The 17966-nt window shown below is 37.8% G+C and overlaps 3 protein-coding genes across 5 annotated transcripts in view; 1 reads left to right on the top strand and 2 right to left on the bottom strand.

Moving 5' to 3' along the window:
• The window catches only part of dnase1l4.2 (deoxyribonuclease 1 like 4, tandem duplicate 2), an 8295-nt gene extending 4127 nt beyond the window's left edge, over positions 1-4168 (top strand). For all 3 annotated transcript variants that reach the window (XM_079592696.1, XM_079592695.1, XM_079592697.1), the window contains exons 5-9: positions 511-623; positions 1387-1499; positions 1754-1911; positions 3034-3130; positions 3211-4168. In XM_079592696.1, the coding sequence (XP_079448822.1) occupies positions 511-623; positions 1387-1499; positions 1754-1911; positions 3034-3130; positions 3211-3324 (595 nt within the window). In that variant the 3' untranslated portion in view covers positions 3325-4168. The remainder of the gene's footprint in view (positions 1-510; positions 624-1386; positions 1500-1753; positions 1912-3033; positions 3131-3210) is intronic.
• A 2812-nt stretch (positions 4169-6980) lies between these two features.
• Positions 6981-10994, bottom strand: LOC306987980 (piggyBac transposable element-derived protein 4-like). Its single transcript, XM_079592656.1, has 3 exons — positions 10681-10994; positions 7654-8931; positions 6981-7574 (listed from the first exon to the last, which is right to left on the bottom strand). The coding sequence occupies exons 1-3, from the start codon at positions 10866-10868 to the stop codon at positions 7127-7129; spliced, it is 1914 nt and encodes a 637-aa protein (XP_079448782.1). The 5' UTR covers positions 10869-10994; the 3' UTR covers positions 6981-7126.
• Positions 10995-13400: 2406 nt separating this feature from the next.
• LOC306987976 (piggyBac transposable element-derived protein 4-like) lies at positions 13401-16347 on the bottom strand. Its single transcript, XM_079592651.1, has 3 exons — positions 16023-16347; positions 14042-15328; positions 13401-13967 (listed from the first exon to the last, which is right to left on the bottom strand). The coding sequence occupies exons 1-3, from the start codon at positions 16226-16228 to the stop codon at positions 13514-13516; spliced, it is 1947 nt and encodes a 648-aa protein (XP_079448777.1). The 5' UTR covers positions 16229-16347; the 3' UTR covers positions 13401-13513.
• Between the last annotated feature and the right edge of the window lie 1619 nt (positions 16348-17966).

Here is a 17966-nt window from a genome sequence, read left to right as displayed (position 1 = left end):
CATTTTTGTCCGACAAAGCAGTCAGGAGAGATAGTAGATCAACATGAGAGGATTTGAACTTGAAAAACGATGTACTTTGACGTCTTTCCGCGGTTAAAACAACATTCCTTCTGATGTTCATTCATGTTTATTTGATGCTATAAATGAACTAGAAGGAAGAGATGATCGGTTCACGTTTAGCTTTAACTGAGGCTCTACAGCGATCTGTCAGACACATAAAAGAGCCACAAAACGCTATTTATTGTTTAAATTGCTTTAAAAAAGTACCAAATTTGAAAGTTGAGACTGTTTCATATCAAAAATAAGCTGGTCTGTGTCTGTCAGTGTGTTGTCAGTGTCTCTCTGCTCCGCAATGTATTTTTCACTGCGTGAGAACATGGTGTGGCTTGAGAGCGGCGTAGCTTGTCGGACATAGCGACAGTAACTAAGGGGGACGGGTCTTTGCGAATGGTCAATTATGAACAGTCATTGATATGGCACTAACAAAACTATTTGGTTCATATCAATTAGGGAAGACGAGGCTGAACTGGTCGACACGTACCAATATGAAGACAATCAAGAGGGCGATGAGGACGCTTTCTCTCGAGAGCCTTTCATTCTGCGTTTCAAGTGCAAACACACAGGTAAGATAGGTTAACAGCTTCTGTTAAAAGGTTAGTTCACCTAAAAATGAAGATATTTAAATGAAATCGTAGAGATTTCTATTCCTCCATTGACAGCCCAGCCAACTACCACTTTGACTTCTGTTTATGTTCACTGATCATATGAATAAACCACTCAATTCAAATGGATTAGTTTTACGATCTCTTATGGAACTTTTTGAAGCGTCAAACTGGTAGTTGTCTGGACTGTAGATGGAGGAACAGAAATCTCTACGATTTCATTAAAAATATCTTAATTTAGATGATGAACGAAAGTCTTTCGGGTTTGAGAGTGATTAAATGATGACAGAATTTACATTTTTGGGTGAACTAACCGTTTAAACCTTGAACAAATACACTTTCATTTCTGTTCCAATTCTAGAGCCTAGACTAAAAAGCCTCCAGTGAGAGAAGAGATCAAGATTACATGCATTTTCAAGTGAAATTTAAATAAAAAAATTCTCCCAAAATAGAAATTCTGGCATAATTTTGGGAATGAATGGGAAAAGTCCTTTTGGGAATGAATGGGAAATGTCACTTTCAAATTTCAACAACAAATGTAAACCCACCATAAAAGAGGTCCATACAGCTCATTTGAGAAACAGACCAAAATTAAAGTTGTTATTTACCTATTAATTTTAATTGCATATTCCTACATGACTGTGAATGTTTCAGGAGTTGGATCACATGAACAACCTGGACTCCCCATTGCTGGTCAATTTAGTTTGTGTCTGTTTTCTTCCAGTGCTTAAAGATTTGGTGCTGATTCCTGTTCACACAAAACCCAAAGACTCACAGAAGGAACTGGACGAACTATATGATGTGTTTCTGCACGTCAAAGATAAATGGGATACGGATGTGAGTTTAACACTATGCAACCATAACAAATTCCAGAAGGAATGCATGTACTGATAAAATGTATAGCTGAATGTCCTACAAGTTTTTTTTTGGGGATAAAGCGTCTGGCGAATGTGTGAATGTACACATCTCAAGGACATTTATCTGATGTGGAAATAAAGCAATCCTTGTCTAAATAAAACACACAAGTGAACTTGAGTTTAAACAAACGTTGATTAGAGTTTGAGAGAAAACTCACACACACCGTCCTACAGAACGTCATGATCCTTGGCGACTTCAATGCAGACGGCGCCTACGTCTCCAAGAAGAAGATGAAGGCCATCAGAATCCGCAGTGATCCCGATTTCCACTGGCTGATCGAGGATGACGTTGACACCACAGTCATACAGTCCAACGACCACACCTACGACAGGTGAGGCGGAGAAACATCAATCATTTACTCACTTTTCATCTGCTAGCCTGTTTAAAAATTAAGAAATCATAACCTCCATGCACCTTAAACCTCGTCTACACTGGATGCTAGTTGCACATCGCAATGCGATAAAAGCAAATAGAGCCAATCAGGAGGGGTGTACGATACCCACGTCACGATTCGATACATATCACAATACTGAACTCACGATACGATATTATTGTAATACTCTAAGATATGGTGAAAGGTTAACAAAAATGTACTGTTGATTAAAATGCTAAATGCTGGCATTACATTGTGGGTGGGAATGAATAGGCTAGGACTTGGTGCTGGTAACCCAATATTTATGATTCTGAAGCTGAAAATTCATCAATAATCAAATTTCTAAATTGTAAAATTTCAATAATCGCTCCCAGTTTAGACATGGTGTTAAGGTGCGGTCACATTGGTGCATTTCAGTGAAAAGATTCACTGTCTATCGTCAATATTATCCAGCAAGCAATTTTGCGTTTAAAGGCCGTCCAAACACAGCCCAGACGTCTTGGCTAAAACAAGGCAAAATTTGGGCTGTCAGTGAAAATTTAATAGACGTCTAAACCATAGCCCAAGAATAGACTAGTCATCAATTAGATAACAAAGAAATTAAATGAGTGAAGAAATGAAACCAAACACCTTGTAATCACTGTTTACTTTGCGTACATGATGGAATATCATACATCTCACAAGTTACCAAATTCAAGGTTATTTTGGCTAGAAGTAGGTTACTCATAGCCGGACTACATCGGGTCTATAGTAAACCTAGACTGTGAAATGACGGCTATTGGTTGCTGGGAGAGTATAGTGATGCATAAAGCACAATACACACAGAAGTCACTTTCAAACCAAGCAACTTTCTGAGGTGAAATCTATCACCCTCACACCAAATTCCCAATGGATTTCAATTGAAATGTCTGGATTTCGCCTGCAAACACTTACTGAAAAATGATAAATCTGACCACACCTTTAGAGTATGAATGTTAAATAAAAGATGAGAAAATCATAACTAGAAGATAAAATGCATAAAATGGCTGGTCAATCTGCATGTTAAGCTTTGGAAAATATTGATGGCAAGTATTTTTCTAGAATTGTGGTGTATAAAGAAGACATGCTACAAGCTGTTGTGCCAAAATCTGCCAAGCCTTTTAACTTCCAGGAAGCCTACAAACTTTCAGAGGAAATGGTGAGTATATCACAATTCATATCTAAATTCTTAATGTGGTATAAAGTAATTAATATATTGATATGATTGATCTATGGCAGGCCCTGGAGATCAGTGATCATTATCCAGTGGAAGTGAGTCTGAAGAAGAAGACTGCGGCAAAGCCTAGCGCCAAAACCAAAACTAAGACCTCTAAACCCAAAACAAAGAAATGAAAAGCATGATGGGATGCCACTGCACCACCGTATGGGATCTGAAACATCACTCTTCTGAAGGAGAGATGCTACCTCTTCATAAGGAAAATCAGGGATAAATATAACTCATTTCAAAACAATTGTTTTTTTTTGTGTGTGTAGTTTACAAGAATCAATGCTCACAAGTTTCTCGAAATAAACTTTTCACTTTTTATTCAATGTCTTTTTTTTTTGTCCAACAAAAGCTTATAATTTCATGCCTAAAGCGTAAATAAATGTGTTAGTAAATATGTGTTTGCACATCTGGAAAACAACTATTAAAATACTAGAAGTTCAACAAAACTATTTTAACAAAGAGACAACTCAAGTTTGTAAGGCTGGAAATAATCCAAGATTATTTCAATGCAACAAAGACACTGCTTTTCATTAAGACATTTCCAGCATAGCGGTGATATGGGCCTGTGGGCCGGAGGTTGGGAACAATGGACGAAATTGTGATGGTCTGATTGGTCAGTTTGAATATTTCACACCTAGGTGTTGGGAGATGGTCGGGGGAGAGATGACAAAACAGGACGGCAAATGTTCTTCACTCTCTTGTCTTTGGATGCCAAGCTGGGGAGAGGGCTCTCTCCCTCTCCCTCTCCCTCTCGCTCTCTCTCTTTCTCTCTTTCTCTCTTTCTCTCTTTCTCTCTCTCTCTCTCTCTCTCTCTCTCTCTCTCTCTCTCTCTCAGGTAATATTTATGCTGGTTACAAATGGTTTAAATTCTCATTACATCATGTTGTAACTATTTAAGTGTAAACATAACCTTATTGCACATTGAACTTTTATTTAATTCATGGAGTCAGATTAAAACGAGATAATTGCATATGAGAACCTGTGTCTTATTTAACCAAAATTCCTTTAAAACGCTGGAGAGACTCGAACACGCGTTTCCTTCCCCGTGCTACTGGAAACCCCCATTGGACCAAAATAGCGCGACTTACAAGTTCAAGCAATGAATTGGCAGGCAAACGTGATAGCAAACAGCAGACCATTGTGTAATAATCATGCCTCGTGCTCCTCTAGCGAAAAAAATGTAAACAATAAAAATGAACAAGGCTTGTGGAAACATCAGTTAGTGACATTAGCATCAGCATAATGTCTGCATTACCAAATTAAGATAAATTACTGCAATCCACTTACCCTCACCAAAGATTAAAGCAACCTCACAAATGAGATTAAATGGGCAAGAAAACAACAATTTGGTAACAAAGAATGTTTGTACCATCATTTTGTAGACCGTACTATAGGTGGTCAAAAAGTAGTCTGTAGATGTGTGACATCCTCCAATAGTTCATCACCAGTGACAGGAAAGTTTTTAAGTCTTTCATAAAAATGGCATTGCTTCTTCTTTCCATCCGGACATCTAGCCAGATATGCATGTTAACGTGCTACAGTTGTCCCGATTTGTTTGAAAAAACTGCAGGGAACTGCAGGCCTGGTGTTTGGACAGGTCTGAAGATCCAAAGCTATAGACAAAAGAGAAAATGAGCATTAATTTCGGTATAGGTTATAATGAGCATTCATTTCGGTAACCTAATAAAGTGTGTATAAACTCACCGATCTAGGAGGGGATCAAGTCCATCGTTGAACATCTTTGTTTCTTCATCAATTCTGTTTACAAACTCTTCTGAATTGTCTCTAACTTTCCCTAACCTTCCTTCCTTACTTCTAAAAAAGTTCCCCCCATCAATTCTAGACTATAGCCTTCCTAATCTTTAATTTACAATCAAATAAACAGCGATGGTGACATTTAAGCATTAGTCAGCTCTATTTACAACAGCTAAGATTGAGAATAATCTATTAATGGAACGAGAATCTAGTACATTTAAAAGATTAAAGTTGTAATGTTGCGTGAATAAAGCAGAAATGTTATGAGTGAAAAAGCGCTGTTACGTGAAACGGCACGATTTAAAAAAAAAAAAAAAAAAAAAAAAAAGTGTTAAATGTTGCTTCTATTTTAAAACATTTAGAAAATTAGTATAGCAATTTGAATCGTAAAGAATTTAACGATTAATTTAACCGCACTGGTTTGTTAGCGATTCCATTAGCGATTCTTCTATTATCGGTACTTGAAGAAAGATTGATCCCAACTACTTACTAAAAAGTATTATTGTTTTTTGTTTAGTACCAAATATTTTCATGTTTTTAGCAAATTACCATGTGAAGTAAAAGTTAGGTCCTTTTTACACCTGGTTTTAAGCAGTGGCGGCTTGTCAGGGGAGGCACAGGCTACCCACATTTTTTAGCTGGAAATGGGAGAAGGACGATGTTAATGTTATTTATATAATGTTAATATAATTCCCAGTTATTCATTTTATCTCTCAGAATGTGTACATTGTGTTTGTAATTTCACCACTTTAAGTTTAACCACCGCACGCCTCTTCCCCGAATGTGCCGAATATGTGCAACATAAGTCTGAGGGGATAGAGAAAGTGAGGGGGAGTCAAATCCATGGCCGGAGACTTGTGCCTCCGTTGGTAAAAAAAATTAGCCTATCACCATCGAGTATTTGACTTTCAGTGATTAGGAGTGTTGAGAAAAGTTACATGGCAGAGGAGGCTAGCTCCCCTTGGTACATCAACCAATCATCCACGAGAGGTAAATTACGTGATTTTAGTTTGAACTGCTACCACTGATGTAACTATGGAGAGAAGAGGTATTCAATATTTGATCGCAAACAAATTTACTAAACTACCATTCAAACAACAGCTACAAATTAAAGATAAATGAAGACCCTATGCCTACATTGGATATAGGCTACAGCAATCAGCTTCACTAAATGGCCAAATGTGCTTTTTTAACATGAACATTTAAAAGGACAGAAGGATGTATTTTTTGCTTCAAGTGATAGGCTAGGACAGGGGTAGGCAAGTTCAGTCCTAGAGAGCCGCTGTCTTGCAGAGTTTGGTTCCAACACTGAAAAAACTCACTTGGCTATAGCCTTAGTAATCCTGAAGACATTGATTAGCTTGTTCAGGTGTATTTGATTAGGGTTGGAACTAAATTCTGCAGGACAGTGGCTCTCTAGGACTGAACTTGCCTACCCCTGGGCAAGGTCAGTGAACTTATATTTATATTGTCTTGATATGTCGTTTTCCATAAATATTCTGTCTATAACTAAGTGACCAAAAAAGCCATATTAATGCAGTTTAAAAAATCTGACCGGTAAAATTTTGTGTACCACCTCTATTTTAAAACCCACCAGCCACCACTGGTAATAAGATGAGCTTTGGTCGATCGGATCACAAGTGGACGACGCTTAATACAGATGTAAACAGGGTCTACAAAGTTGAGCTTGTCCACTTTCTACAGTCAGTTAGTCAAAAACGCATTCATTGCTGACTGAGGTCGAATGCGCTCGAACAGCCCAAAAGACCGTCTACTCTCGCCTTACAGACGGGATTTAAACTTTGTCAACTGAAGACCCAAGGAGACGGATTAAAACACCAGGTGTAAATGGGTATGTGTCTCCCTTGTCTACTTGTAATCTGATCGACGAAAACACATCTTAATACCAGGAGTAAACTGAGCCTGAGTCACTACACTGATTCAAGTCTCAGTACAGAAAAATCAGTAACAGTTCCCATTTTATGTTTGCGGCTGTGAGTAATGCAATAGAAAGCGCTCTCATCACTTGATTCAAACTATTATGTTTTCATGCTGCACTTCTGAGTATTGTTTATTCTTGTGTTTGTATTTGTTCTCATCTATCGGTTTTGGAAAGTGAATTGGACTTAACATATTGACCCTAGTCCAAACTACACTCAAAATCCCAGAACTTTACTCTTCCTCACTCTCACTACAACTACCTTGTACATGCCAGCTAGCGAAACAGTCGCGCTTGGGAACGAAGCACAATGGCACGTCACAAGTCACACACATGACTGGAGTTTTAAAGGAACAAATTTTGCATTTTCGCCTTCCAATACTGCTGTCCCCGCTGATGTACTTGGGCAGGTGGGAGTAGGTCGAAGGAATCGGGCGTATTTGTGCAGGAGCAGATGGAGGTCCCGTTCCTGCGAGCTCTGCAACAAGAGCCTCCCGGAAGGCCTTCTGGGTCAAAGGCTTCTGGTTCTTCATCTTGGCCATCTGCTGGTGCAAAATGAAGGCATTTACCACAGCGATGTCCACAAAGTGGTAGAAAAAGGATCGATACCATCTTCTTGTTTTATGTAGAACTGTGTAAAATGAAATAAGCGCGTCAGACAGATCCACTCCTCCCATGTGCCTGGAATGAAAAGAATAAGATTTGTCATTTAAAAGGCACACACACACAAACTTTACACCACTGATTAAAGTCTACTAACTTGTTGTAGTCCAACACTGCAGCTGGAACGGGGAAATCTTGAATGGCCCAAACTCCATCGGCTCCTTTCACATTCCTCTTTATGGTGTCTCCATTAAAGGCTTTATGAAAGGTGGAGCACATCAGCACATCTCTCTTGTCCTTCCACTCAATAAACAGCAGGTCGTCTTCCCGAAACCAGCGAATATTGCCACGAGGAGCCAGTTTCTTTGAGTGGCCAATGCGGTTCGCTCGAACAGTGCCACAAGCCCTGATTTTCTTAGCGAGCAAGTCTCTGAAGAGCTTGGGACTGGTGTAAAAGTTGTCAACAAACAGCTTGTAGCCAGAACCCAACAACCTTTCATTTGCCAAGACCATGACAGAATCATAACTAATGCCTTTGCTCTGCTCAATATTCATTTTTCCCTCATAAATGAAGAAGTCCCATGTGTAGCCACAGAGGGAATCTGCCAGTACATAGAGTTTGTACCCCCATTTTGTAGGTTTGTTTTTCATATACTGTTTGAGACGATTTTTAGCTTTTGATGCCACCATTCTTTCATCAATGGAGATGTTCTGAAAGGGATGAAAAGCGGCTCTGCATGCGTCCCTAATGTCCTGGTACAGCGGTTTGATCCTACACAGGCGGTCATATTCAGGTGTTCCCTTCTTTGCATCATTCTCTGCATCCAATTTGGGGTCACTAAGATGGAGAGCTTTAGAGATGGACATGAATTTCCTACTTGACATGATTTGTGCAGGATATGGCAGACTGTACAAGTGAGACTTCCTCCAATAGTCCGTCAGTTGGAAGCATTTCAGCAAACCCATGTAAATCACCAGTGCTAGGAATGACTTAAAGTCTTTTACAGAAATGTCCTGCCATGGCTTCTTCGTGTCTTTATGACGCATGGCCCCGTATGCATTTGAGTTGGCTAGAATTGTCCGCATGACAGATTTTGAAAAGAACAACTCAAAATACTGTAGAGGACTGCAGGACTCATTGGAGACCAACTGTACGCCGGGTGTTACTCTAGGTCTGAAGATTGGCTGATTCGGCTCAATATCAGGTTCATCTGCACTTTTCCACTTGTTTTCTAAGATGCTTAAGGAAAAAGGTAGGGATCGCCTCAAACTGCTTTTCCTATCTTTCCCTTTCTTACTTTGTACAGAAGCAGGCGAAGCAGATCTGCAAGACTTTGCCGGAGATGGTGATATGGAAAACAGACTGGATCTCTTCTTCTTTCGTGGAGTGACCTCTGGATTCCAGTCAGCATCAGAGGCATCATATTCTGAAAACCTGTTGCATGATTCAAGAAGAAAAGAAAAAAACATCACAAACGTAATACACTAGCAAGGAAAAATGTGAAACAATCAAAAAAGACTCTTGCTAAATTAATATTTTTATTTTCTTCAACTTAATATGAGTCACGTAACATTTCTGAATGTTGTGCTTATATCCATATCTAGAAGGGATTTTTGTTGTTTATATACATTTCTATATTTAATTAACTTATAATGAGCCTTCAAACGAAGAGACATGGCTCATGTTTCTTACGATAAATTACTTTAGGAATACTAAATTACTTTAGGAGTTAAAAATTGAAAAGCTGTAAAAAATTATTATTTAAAACCCTGGATCTGGAGTACAGTACACTTCGAGGCTGTGAGGGACAGACTTACTGTGTTTTTAATGGTGATCTGCTGTAAAAATGTTTTGTCAGCTGAACGATCCAAATTAATTACAACCAAAGAATAGAAAAACGGTTCCCTCGTATTATCTATGGGAGAAACAACAACACGCAAAATGGCGGAATACATCCCGCCTTCAAAGTAAAAGAGCCAATCGCTGATCGGTAAAGTCATTTGTCACTGCAGCTGCCGTTAGAAGCTCTGGTGGTTCCCATAGAAACCCGAGACTCGTTTAGTAATGTATGCGCATTGGCTTGGCCTAGCCCGAAAAAAGCTTTTTCACGCTATTTGATCATAAGAAACAACATTTATGGGACAGATCATGTCAGATTCTGTTGCTGATTTTAAATATCTTAATTCATTTTATTGTTATTTTTAATGTTATTTAATTTAGTTTTTACGATTTCTGGATTCCCCCATTCAAATAGGACTTGGTCTTGGATGCCCGAAATAGCTGCCCGGAGGCATTGCAAGGGCGCCTAATGAGCAGACTTTCCTTGAAATGTAGTTGTTCCCCTCACAGCCTCGCTTTCATTTCCATTGGAAATCAAAGATGGAGCTGCTGTGAATAAGGTCTATTGATCTGTGTAGTTGAGGGTCCAGCACCAGGGATAGGAAGAACGTTTTCCAACAAAGCAGGTGTCTCGATCCACACAAACGCGCTTTTCTTTAAAAACAACACGTTCACACAACAGTGAACAGTCACAGTTTTAAACATGTTTAAACACGTTTGTGCAAATCTACTGTATGACATTGACACCGTTTCAAAACGGGACCGAAGGGCATATTTATTAAGAAAAAGAAAAAGAAGGGGAAAATAACACCTTAACTCGCGGAAATTATAAATAATTTATGTGAATAAAGTCGCGGGTTTAACTGGATCGCAGTGTAATGCTGCGTGAAAATGAAAAATAATATTAAACAACAACAGATATAGTCTTATATTGAATAATACAATTTTAGTAATATTGATAATAAAGTTGTAGTGTTCCAAAACATAAGCTTTAAAGTGGCGACCTTGTCACAACTAATGAACTGGGGAAAAAAACTTGTAGTGCACTTTCAAAAACATATCGTCAAGTCAAGCTGCCAATTTAATTTATGGCGCTTTTAAAAGTATATGAATTCAAAGACAACATCGGGTGAATTGAGAAGTAAATGTTTCTCAGTAGAACGCAGGGGGGGAATGTGTTGCACGCAACAACGCTATAAACATTGTAGGCTAATACTTTAAAATAAATTGGCTCAATTAACTTTTCATTCATTCATTGATACATTTGTGATGTTGACATGCAAAAAAAGCGGGGGTTATTTTCGTAGAGCATTCACGATCTTGTGAAAATATGCATTAACTTACTCGTCCAGAACGGTATCTAAACAATCGAGGGATATCTCCTCTACCGCAGAGTCCACGCAAGAAGCGACACTTTGTTTATCAGATGAAGAATCCCATTCCTCTGTCTCGACTTGTTCTTCATCGCTGTTAACACATTCCTCCGAGCTGTCCAGAACGCTGTCAACCTTCTCCTTGTTGCATGCATCCATCTCTAAACGCAGTGCTGAGTTAAACTCGCAGATAGTAGGCTACGGCAAATCTCTCCAGCAAGTGGAGCAAAAACACCATGCGGTGAGAATGACATTAACCCGTTAACCACCGAGATCGCTCTTCTATTCGCTGTTGTTCTTGTCTATCATGATTTTATCATCATATTATTGGCCAGCTGCCTCCAGATGAAACAACAGGTATACCTTGCCTGGACGTCACCGGGATTGGTCGTCCTGATTGGATATTTTGAAATAAAGCGCAATTATTTTTTATTTCCCGAAGGAATGTTTTTCGATTCATGTCAGGACTTTTTGAATGAACATGCCTACAGAAGAATAGCAAAACCTATACCTCTAAACTAGTAGGAAAGTCTCTCAACTATGGAAACAAATAGTAGGCTATTCGTTTAAGTATGTTGTATCTTATAATTGTGTGATTAAAAATATATTATTTGGGTCACAGAGCAATTAAAAAATGTAAGCCAATGGTGAAAGACATGGTGCTGATCCCTGTTCACAAAGTCCAAATATGCATGAGCCCAATAAATGTGTAACATATCATTATGAAAATATATATTTTAATAGCTGTCCCACCTTTAACAAATTCAGCCATTTAAAACAAGTTTTTAAAAAGGCTTTTTTAAATGATTGATCATTTATGACTTTGTAACAATATTTGTCAACACACTATTCCTAATTACATATCCGAAAAGTGATTCTGAAAGGGCACTTAATAATACATGTGTTTAATGACATTCAACAATTTACAAACAGTACAGATATAACTCAAACCACTACTTTAGAATATTATACACAAGGATATAAAATATATGTTGAATGTCTACAGTTGTAATACTAATATTAGGCACTTTTCCCACATTCAGGTCGAATAGATCAGACTACAGCAGGTAATGGTACCAATAGCATTTCCATGAGAACACATTTTGATACAATTACAAAACGCGAGAGAGCTAACAGTGTTTAGGACAGGAGAACCACAATGGTAGATTGGATTTATTCGCTCACAACTGCCCATATACATCCAAATCCTGATTTTGCAGCACCACAATGAACAAAGAAACCATAACTGTGTCAATAAATCTGGATCGGTACTAAATGGCACAATTCTGCAATGGTAAAACGTCGGACGGACTGTGCAAAAGCCCTAAAAATAGCTCCAGTGCAACAGAATAAAACTGGGAGAAAAATAAAGTGTCAATTTCCAATTACATCTACTTACTACACCTACTACTAAAAGTTTAAAGGGCACCTATTATGGAATTTTGAAATTTACCTTTCATGTAGTGTGTAACATAGATCTAAGTGAACAAAAACATCATGCAAAGTTTGAAATATGAAAGTGCACCGTATATAAAGTTATTGTCTTTCAAAAGTAAGAGTCGACTCCGAGTCATTTTTATGAATCGTTAGAAGACCGAAGCTTTTTCTCTGACTAGATGACGTCAACTTGTCAAGTTATTTGAATACGATACGCCCACTTATTGCGCTCCAAGGCCAGCAGGGAAAATATCAGGGCGACGAGACGCTGTGTTCTGAAGTGCGGCTCAAAAGCAAACTTTTTTCATCTGCCCAGGGAGGAGCATTTGAAGACTAAGTGGCTACAATTCACTATACCACAGAAGTATAGTCCGAGCCTTGTGCTTTTTTCGCGTCATTTTGAAGACGATTGCTTTTTAAATGCCATCAAACTTGGATTCGCTGATATTGAAGGAAGGTTAATTTCTAAGTGTATTTGCATCAGCTTCCTCCTCCGTATCACAACCTGTAAGTGTTATTAATAATTTTTGCTTTTATATTTTATGTAGCATGCTTAATAATTTTGTTTGTTGTGTAAGCACCATTTAGCTTCTAGGTCTTCAATGACAATTGTATTGAGATATGTGAAGTGTTTGTCGTTGTTTTCGGAGTTGTCTAAAGAATAGAATAATACTGTCTATGAGTAATACCTCGTAGTAACGTAACTGCATTTTTTTTTTTTGTAAAAACGTTATGTTTATGCATCGGGCTAACAAACAAAGACTGATTGTGCTTTTACAATATGAACTCTGGGCTATGCTCGCTAACATAACATTAAATTATTTATCTTATTTTTCATTTTTTACTACAAACTATAAAGTAGTGGACTATAATCATTATTATAATACAATTTAATTGATAAAAGCATCATTGTACTCCGTGTTAAAAATAAGTATTATCTCTGTAAACACTGCTGGGTCATCTGACCAATCAACGCAGATTAGCGTCGCGCAAAGGAGGGGTTTGAAAAACGAGTCGTTGAACGAATCATTTGGGAGTCGGTGAGCAAATCAGGTAAAAATAAATGCATATTATACGACAACAAAAGTGTTTTTTGTCATTGCATGCATGTAAAACTGTTGTTGGGGACTCCCACAACAACATTAGGAACATTTTAAATGTCATAATAGGTGCCCTTTAATGTTCTTTTCTATGATATTTCCAGTTTATCAGTATTTACAAGCCTCAAATGCAATTAGTCATTGTCAACGGCTTGCTAGTTTCATGTTGCATTTCTTTCTATTTCCAGGGTTTGATAATGCTTTCATACCTTGATTTGTTTTGGTTGGCAGTTTAGACTTGTCTACAAATTAACTTCTCTTTAAGTTTTACTCTGAGTCAGACTCATCAGAGAGACCCGATTCATGCCATTTATTGTAACAGTCGCGGTTCGGAACAAAGCACAAATGCACCTGACAAGTTGCACACATGACTGGAGTTTTCCTTTGGCACATTTTGCAATTCCGCCTTCCGAGTGTGCTGTGTCCTCTGATGTACTTGGGCAGGTGGGACTGGGAGCCAGTAGAACTAGCCAATCCTGTTCGGTCAGAGGGATATTCAGGGCCCGTTCCTGCAAGCTCTCGAACAAGAGCCTCCCGGAAGAGCTTCTGGGTCATAGGCTTCTGGTTCTTCATATTGGCAATCTGCTGGTGCAAAATGAAGGCATTTACTATGGCGATGTCCACAAAGTGGTAGAAGAAGGACCGATACCACTTTCTTGTTTTATGCAGAACTGTGTAATATCCAATAAGCGCATCAGACAGATCCACTCCTCCCATGTGCCTGGAACGAAAGTACAATTTATTAATGACATGTAATTTAAAAGGAATAATTACCACTGATTAAAGTCTACTAACTTGTTGTAGTCCAACACGGCAGGGGGAACGGGGAAATCTTGAATGGCCCAAACTCCATCGGCTCCTTTCACATTCCTCTTTATGGTGTCTCCATTAAAGGCTTTATGAAAGGTGGAGCACATCAGCACATCTCTCTTGTCCTTCCACTCAACAAACAGCAGGTCGTCTTCCCGAAACCAGCGAATATTGCCACGAGGAGCCAGTTTCTTTGAGTGGCCAATGCGGTTCGCTCGAACAGTGCCACAAGCCCAGATCCTCTTAGCGAGCAAGTCTCTGAAGAGCTTGGGACTGGTGTAAAAGTTGTCAACAAACAGCTTGTAGCCAGAACCCAACAACCTTTCATTTGCCAAGACCATGACAGAATCATAACTAATGCCTTTGCTCTGCTCAATATTCATTTTCCCCTCATAAATGAAGAAGTCCCATGTGTAGCCACAGAGGGAATCTGCCAGTACGAATATTTTGTACCCCCATTTTGTAGGTTTGTTTTTCATATACTGTTTGAGACCATGTCTAGCTTTTGATGCCACCATTCTTTCATCAATGGAGATGTTCTGATAGGGCTGAAAAGCGGATCTGCATGCATCCCTAATGTCCTGGTACAGCGGTTTGATCCTACACAGGCGGTCATTTTCAGGCGTTCCCTTCTTTGCGTCATTCTCTGCATCCACTTTGGGGTCACTAAGATGGAGAGCCGCACATATGCGATGAAATGCTCTACCAGTCATGATTTTTGCGGGATATGGCAGACTGTAGATGTCTGACTTCCTCCAGTAGTCCGTCAGTGAGAAGCATTTCAGCAAACCCATGTAAATCACCATTGCCAGAAATGTCTTGAACTCTTTTACAGAAATGTCCTGCCATGGCTTCTTCGTGTCTTTATGACGCATGGCCCCGTATGCATTTGAATGTGATAAAATTGTCTTTATCACTGATTTTGAAAAGAACAACTCAAAATACTGTAGAGGACTGCATGACTCATTGGAGACCAACTGTACGCCGGGTGTTACTCTAGGTCTGAAGATTGGCTGATTCGGCTCAATATCAGGCTCATCTGCACTTTTCCACTTGTCTTCTGAGATGGAAAAAGATAGGGATCGACTTACACTGCTTTTCCTACCTTTCCCTCTCTTACTTTGTACAGAAGCAGGTGAAGCAGTTCTGCTAGACTTTGCTGGAGATGGTGAGATTGAAGACAGACCGGTTCTCTTCTTCTTTCGTGGAGTGACTTCTGGATTCCAGTCAGCATCATCAACATCATCATCAACATCAGACAGATCTGAAAACCTGTTGCATGAGGCAAGAATACAAAACGACACATTTACAAATGAAAAATTACCAAATAAAATGAAACTTTAAAAGTTAATTTTTGTATTTATTTGTATACCTATATTGCTAAATAGAGTATGTAACATTAACTCTATTCGTGTTTGAATGATCATGTTACATTTCGATTATGCCACAGTGAGAACAGCTCTATTAAAATTCCCTAAAGAAATACAAAATAAAGAGCTGTAATATAGTTACAGGCATGTTTTAATATGCACATACTGAAAATGATTATCTTTGAGTACAAATGTAAAACATGTACCTAAAAGTTACTACATTAACAGCATAGGTAAATATCATGATCTAATTATATAATAATCTAATAAATAATTAACTGCAGTCTATTAGGCCATTATAATGCCTAGTCACTACATTAAGTGATTTAATACAAATTAACAAGACATTTATTTCAATCTATCATTCTTTTTTTCCCCTTCACTAATTCAGACATATCTCGACAATCACTGGTTTGGAATAATTTAAACATTTATATAGGTGGTGGTCATTAAAGAGTTAAATGTTTTTATAATCTGCCCCTCAAGCCATATTATCTAGCTCCAATCAAATTATTTGAAAATTTCCTAAAATTCAATGATATATTATAAAGTATTTGTATATAAAAATCTCCAATTTAAAATGTGTGTAAACTTACTGGTCCAACACGAGATCCAGGTTTTCGAGCAACTCTTCTTTGGAGTCCACGCTGGAAGCGTCACTTTCGTCAGAAGAATCTCCCAATCCTATCGTCTCGTCGTGTTCCCCGTTATTATCGGACGATTCCCCATTTTCATCTGTATCGTCATATTCCTTCTTTATACCGTTTACACACTCGTCCTTTACGGTTTGATCCATTCTCATAAAGACTCACCGCAAAACGCAATTCAGCAGCAGAAAAATAAATCTCCTGCAGAAAGACACGATCGCGCTGAGAGTAACCGCGCTCTCATTGGCTACTTTACTTGTCCGTCTTAATATGCTGGTTTATCATTGGTCAAACGCCAGACAGCGGGAACTTAGACGAAAAGTGTCCCTCCCTTACACGCAAGGGTTATCAGTCCTATAGTCATTATAATTAGCTAGATTAAACTTAAAAACGAGTCAGTGGGTAGTCCTCGCAAGCATAGGTGTCAAGAGATAGTCGCAGTGGGGAGCAACGAACTGACAATAATGGCATTGTTGTTAAAGATGGATTTAATTTATAAGCAACATTAGTTTTTTAAAAGAAAAAAAGCTACAACTAAAAACAAGAGTAAACATGGTTTTCATTTAACCCACTGTGGTACAGTGTTACCTCCAGCCAACATAGTTTATTTTTAATAAAATAAGACCCACATTTGGTCAAACCTATCTCAGGGGAGAAGAACTCAAATACTAATCAATGAAAGTGCAAAAAAGTGGTCACATGACTTACAGGGGTCCATTTTGTGACTGTTTCAGAACATGGCTCTATATTTCCTCAGATGAAAAGTGCATTTTTCACTATTTTGCATCTAGTTAATCACACACATAAAAAAATATGAGTCACCTTCACTACTAAGTAAAGAAGTATTTTCAAGAACTTTACATTATATATCATCAAATGTTTTAGAGGGCATAAAAAAAAGAAGAACTTGGCTCAAGGCAACATTGCATAATAAGGGCATTCCAAGCATATTTTTTGCAAGGAAAAGAGTTAGAATTATCTAAATATATTTGTATTTTTGTATGATTTTGTAATGCACTTATAAGAATAGTAATTCACATACTATATCTGCACATTTTCTATAGCACTTAAAAAAGGTATAATACACAACTGCAAGTTGATGAGGGTGAGAGCGAAGATGAAGATGGATATGATAACTTGATATGATAGTGTAGATCTATATATATTTTTTGTCTACGATGGTACAATGTTGCCTAAGAGCAACAGATGGATATGAAATTGTATTTTTTATTAAATACGAAATATGTAATGCGTAAGAAACTGAATAAATGTGTTTGTTCAAGTATCTGGTTAAAGAAATTGACGTTTTCAATAAATATTTTTTTTTTTCTACATGAAAATGTCAAATGTTTCAATTTGTCCATTGTGGTACAATGTTGCATTGAGGCAACAAACTTAAAAAATAAATAAAATAATAATAATAATAATATGTATTAAAATGTTTATGGATATTGTTAGTGTACAATTTTAAACAGGAAAAAATATTTTTTTTTCATTGATATATTGCACACCATAGAGGGCTACCACAAGTTAAATGTTAATAGGAGGATGTATACCATTTAAAACATATAACAAAATTTCAACATTGCATTGTTTCAACAATTACACTCCAATATCTATGGCAAAACAATGTGGAGAGCTTACCAGTAGGTGGATTGCTCAACATGTCTTAAACTGCACCAGTGTTAGAGAAAAGTATAGCATGGTTTTGTTTGCATAAATACGTTATTGCATACTATATATAAATGCAAAATGGCAACAGTTATTAAATGCAATATTGTCTTTCTATAAAAAGAAAATGTGTATTTTAGGTGGATTTTTTAGGTTTTGACAATGAGATTCAAATATCTATGTGTCAAAACAAATATAAGAGCACAACATCTATCACAGTTT

Source organism: Phoxinus phoxinus (assembly GCF_949152265.1).
Source record: "Phoxinus phoxinus genome assembly, chromosome: 20".
In the NCBI taxonomy this organism is placed as follows: Eukaryota; Metazoa; Chordata; class Actinopteri; order Cypriniformes; family Leuciscidae; genus Phoxinus; species Phoxinus phoxinus.
The sequence above is the reverse complement of the archived record's forward strand: the minus strand, read 5'-3'. Positions and strand labels throughout refer to the sequence as shown.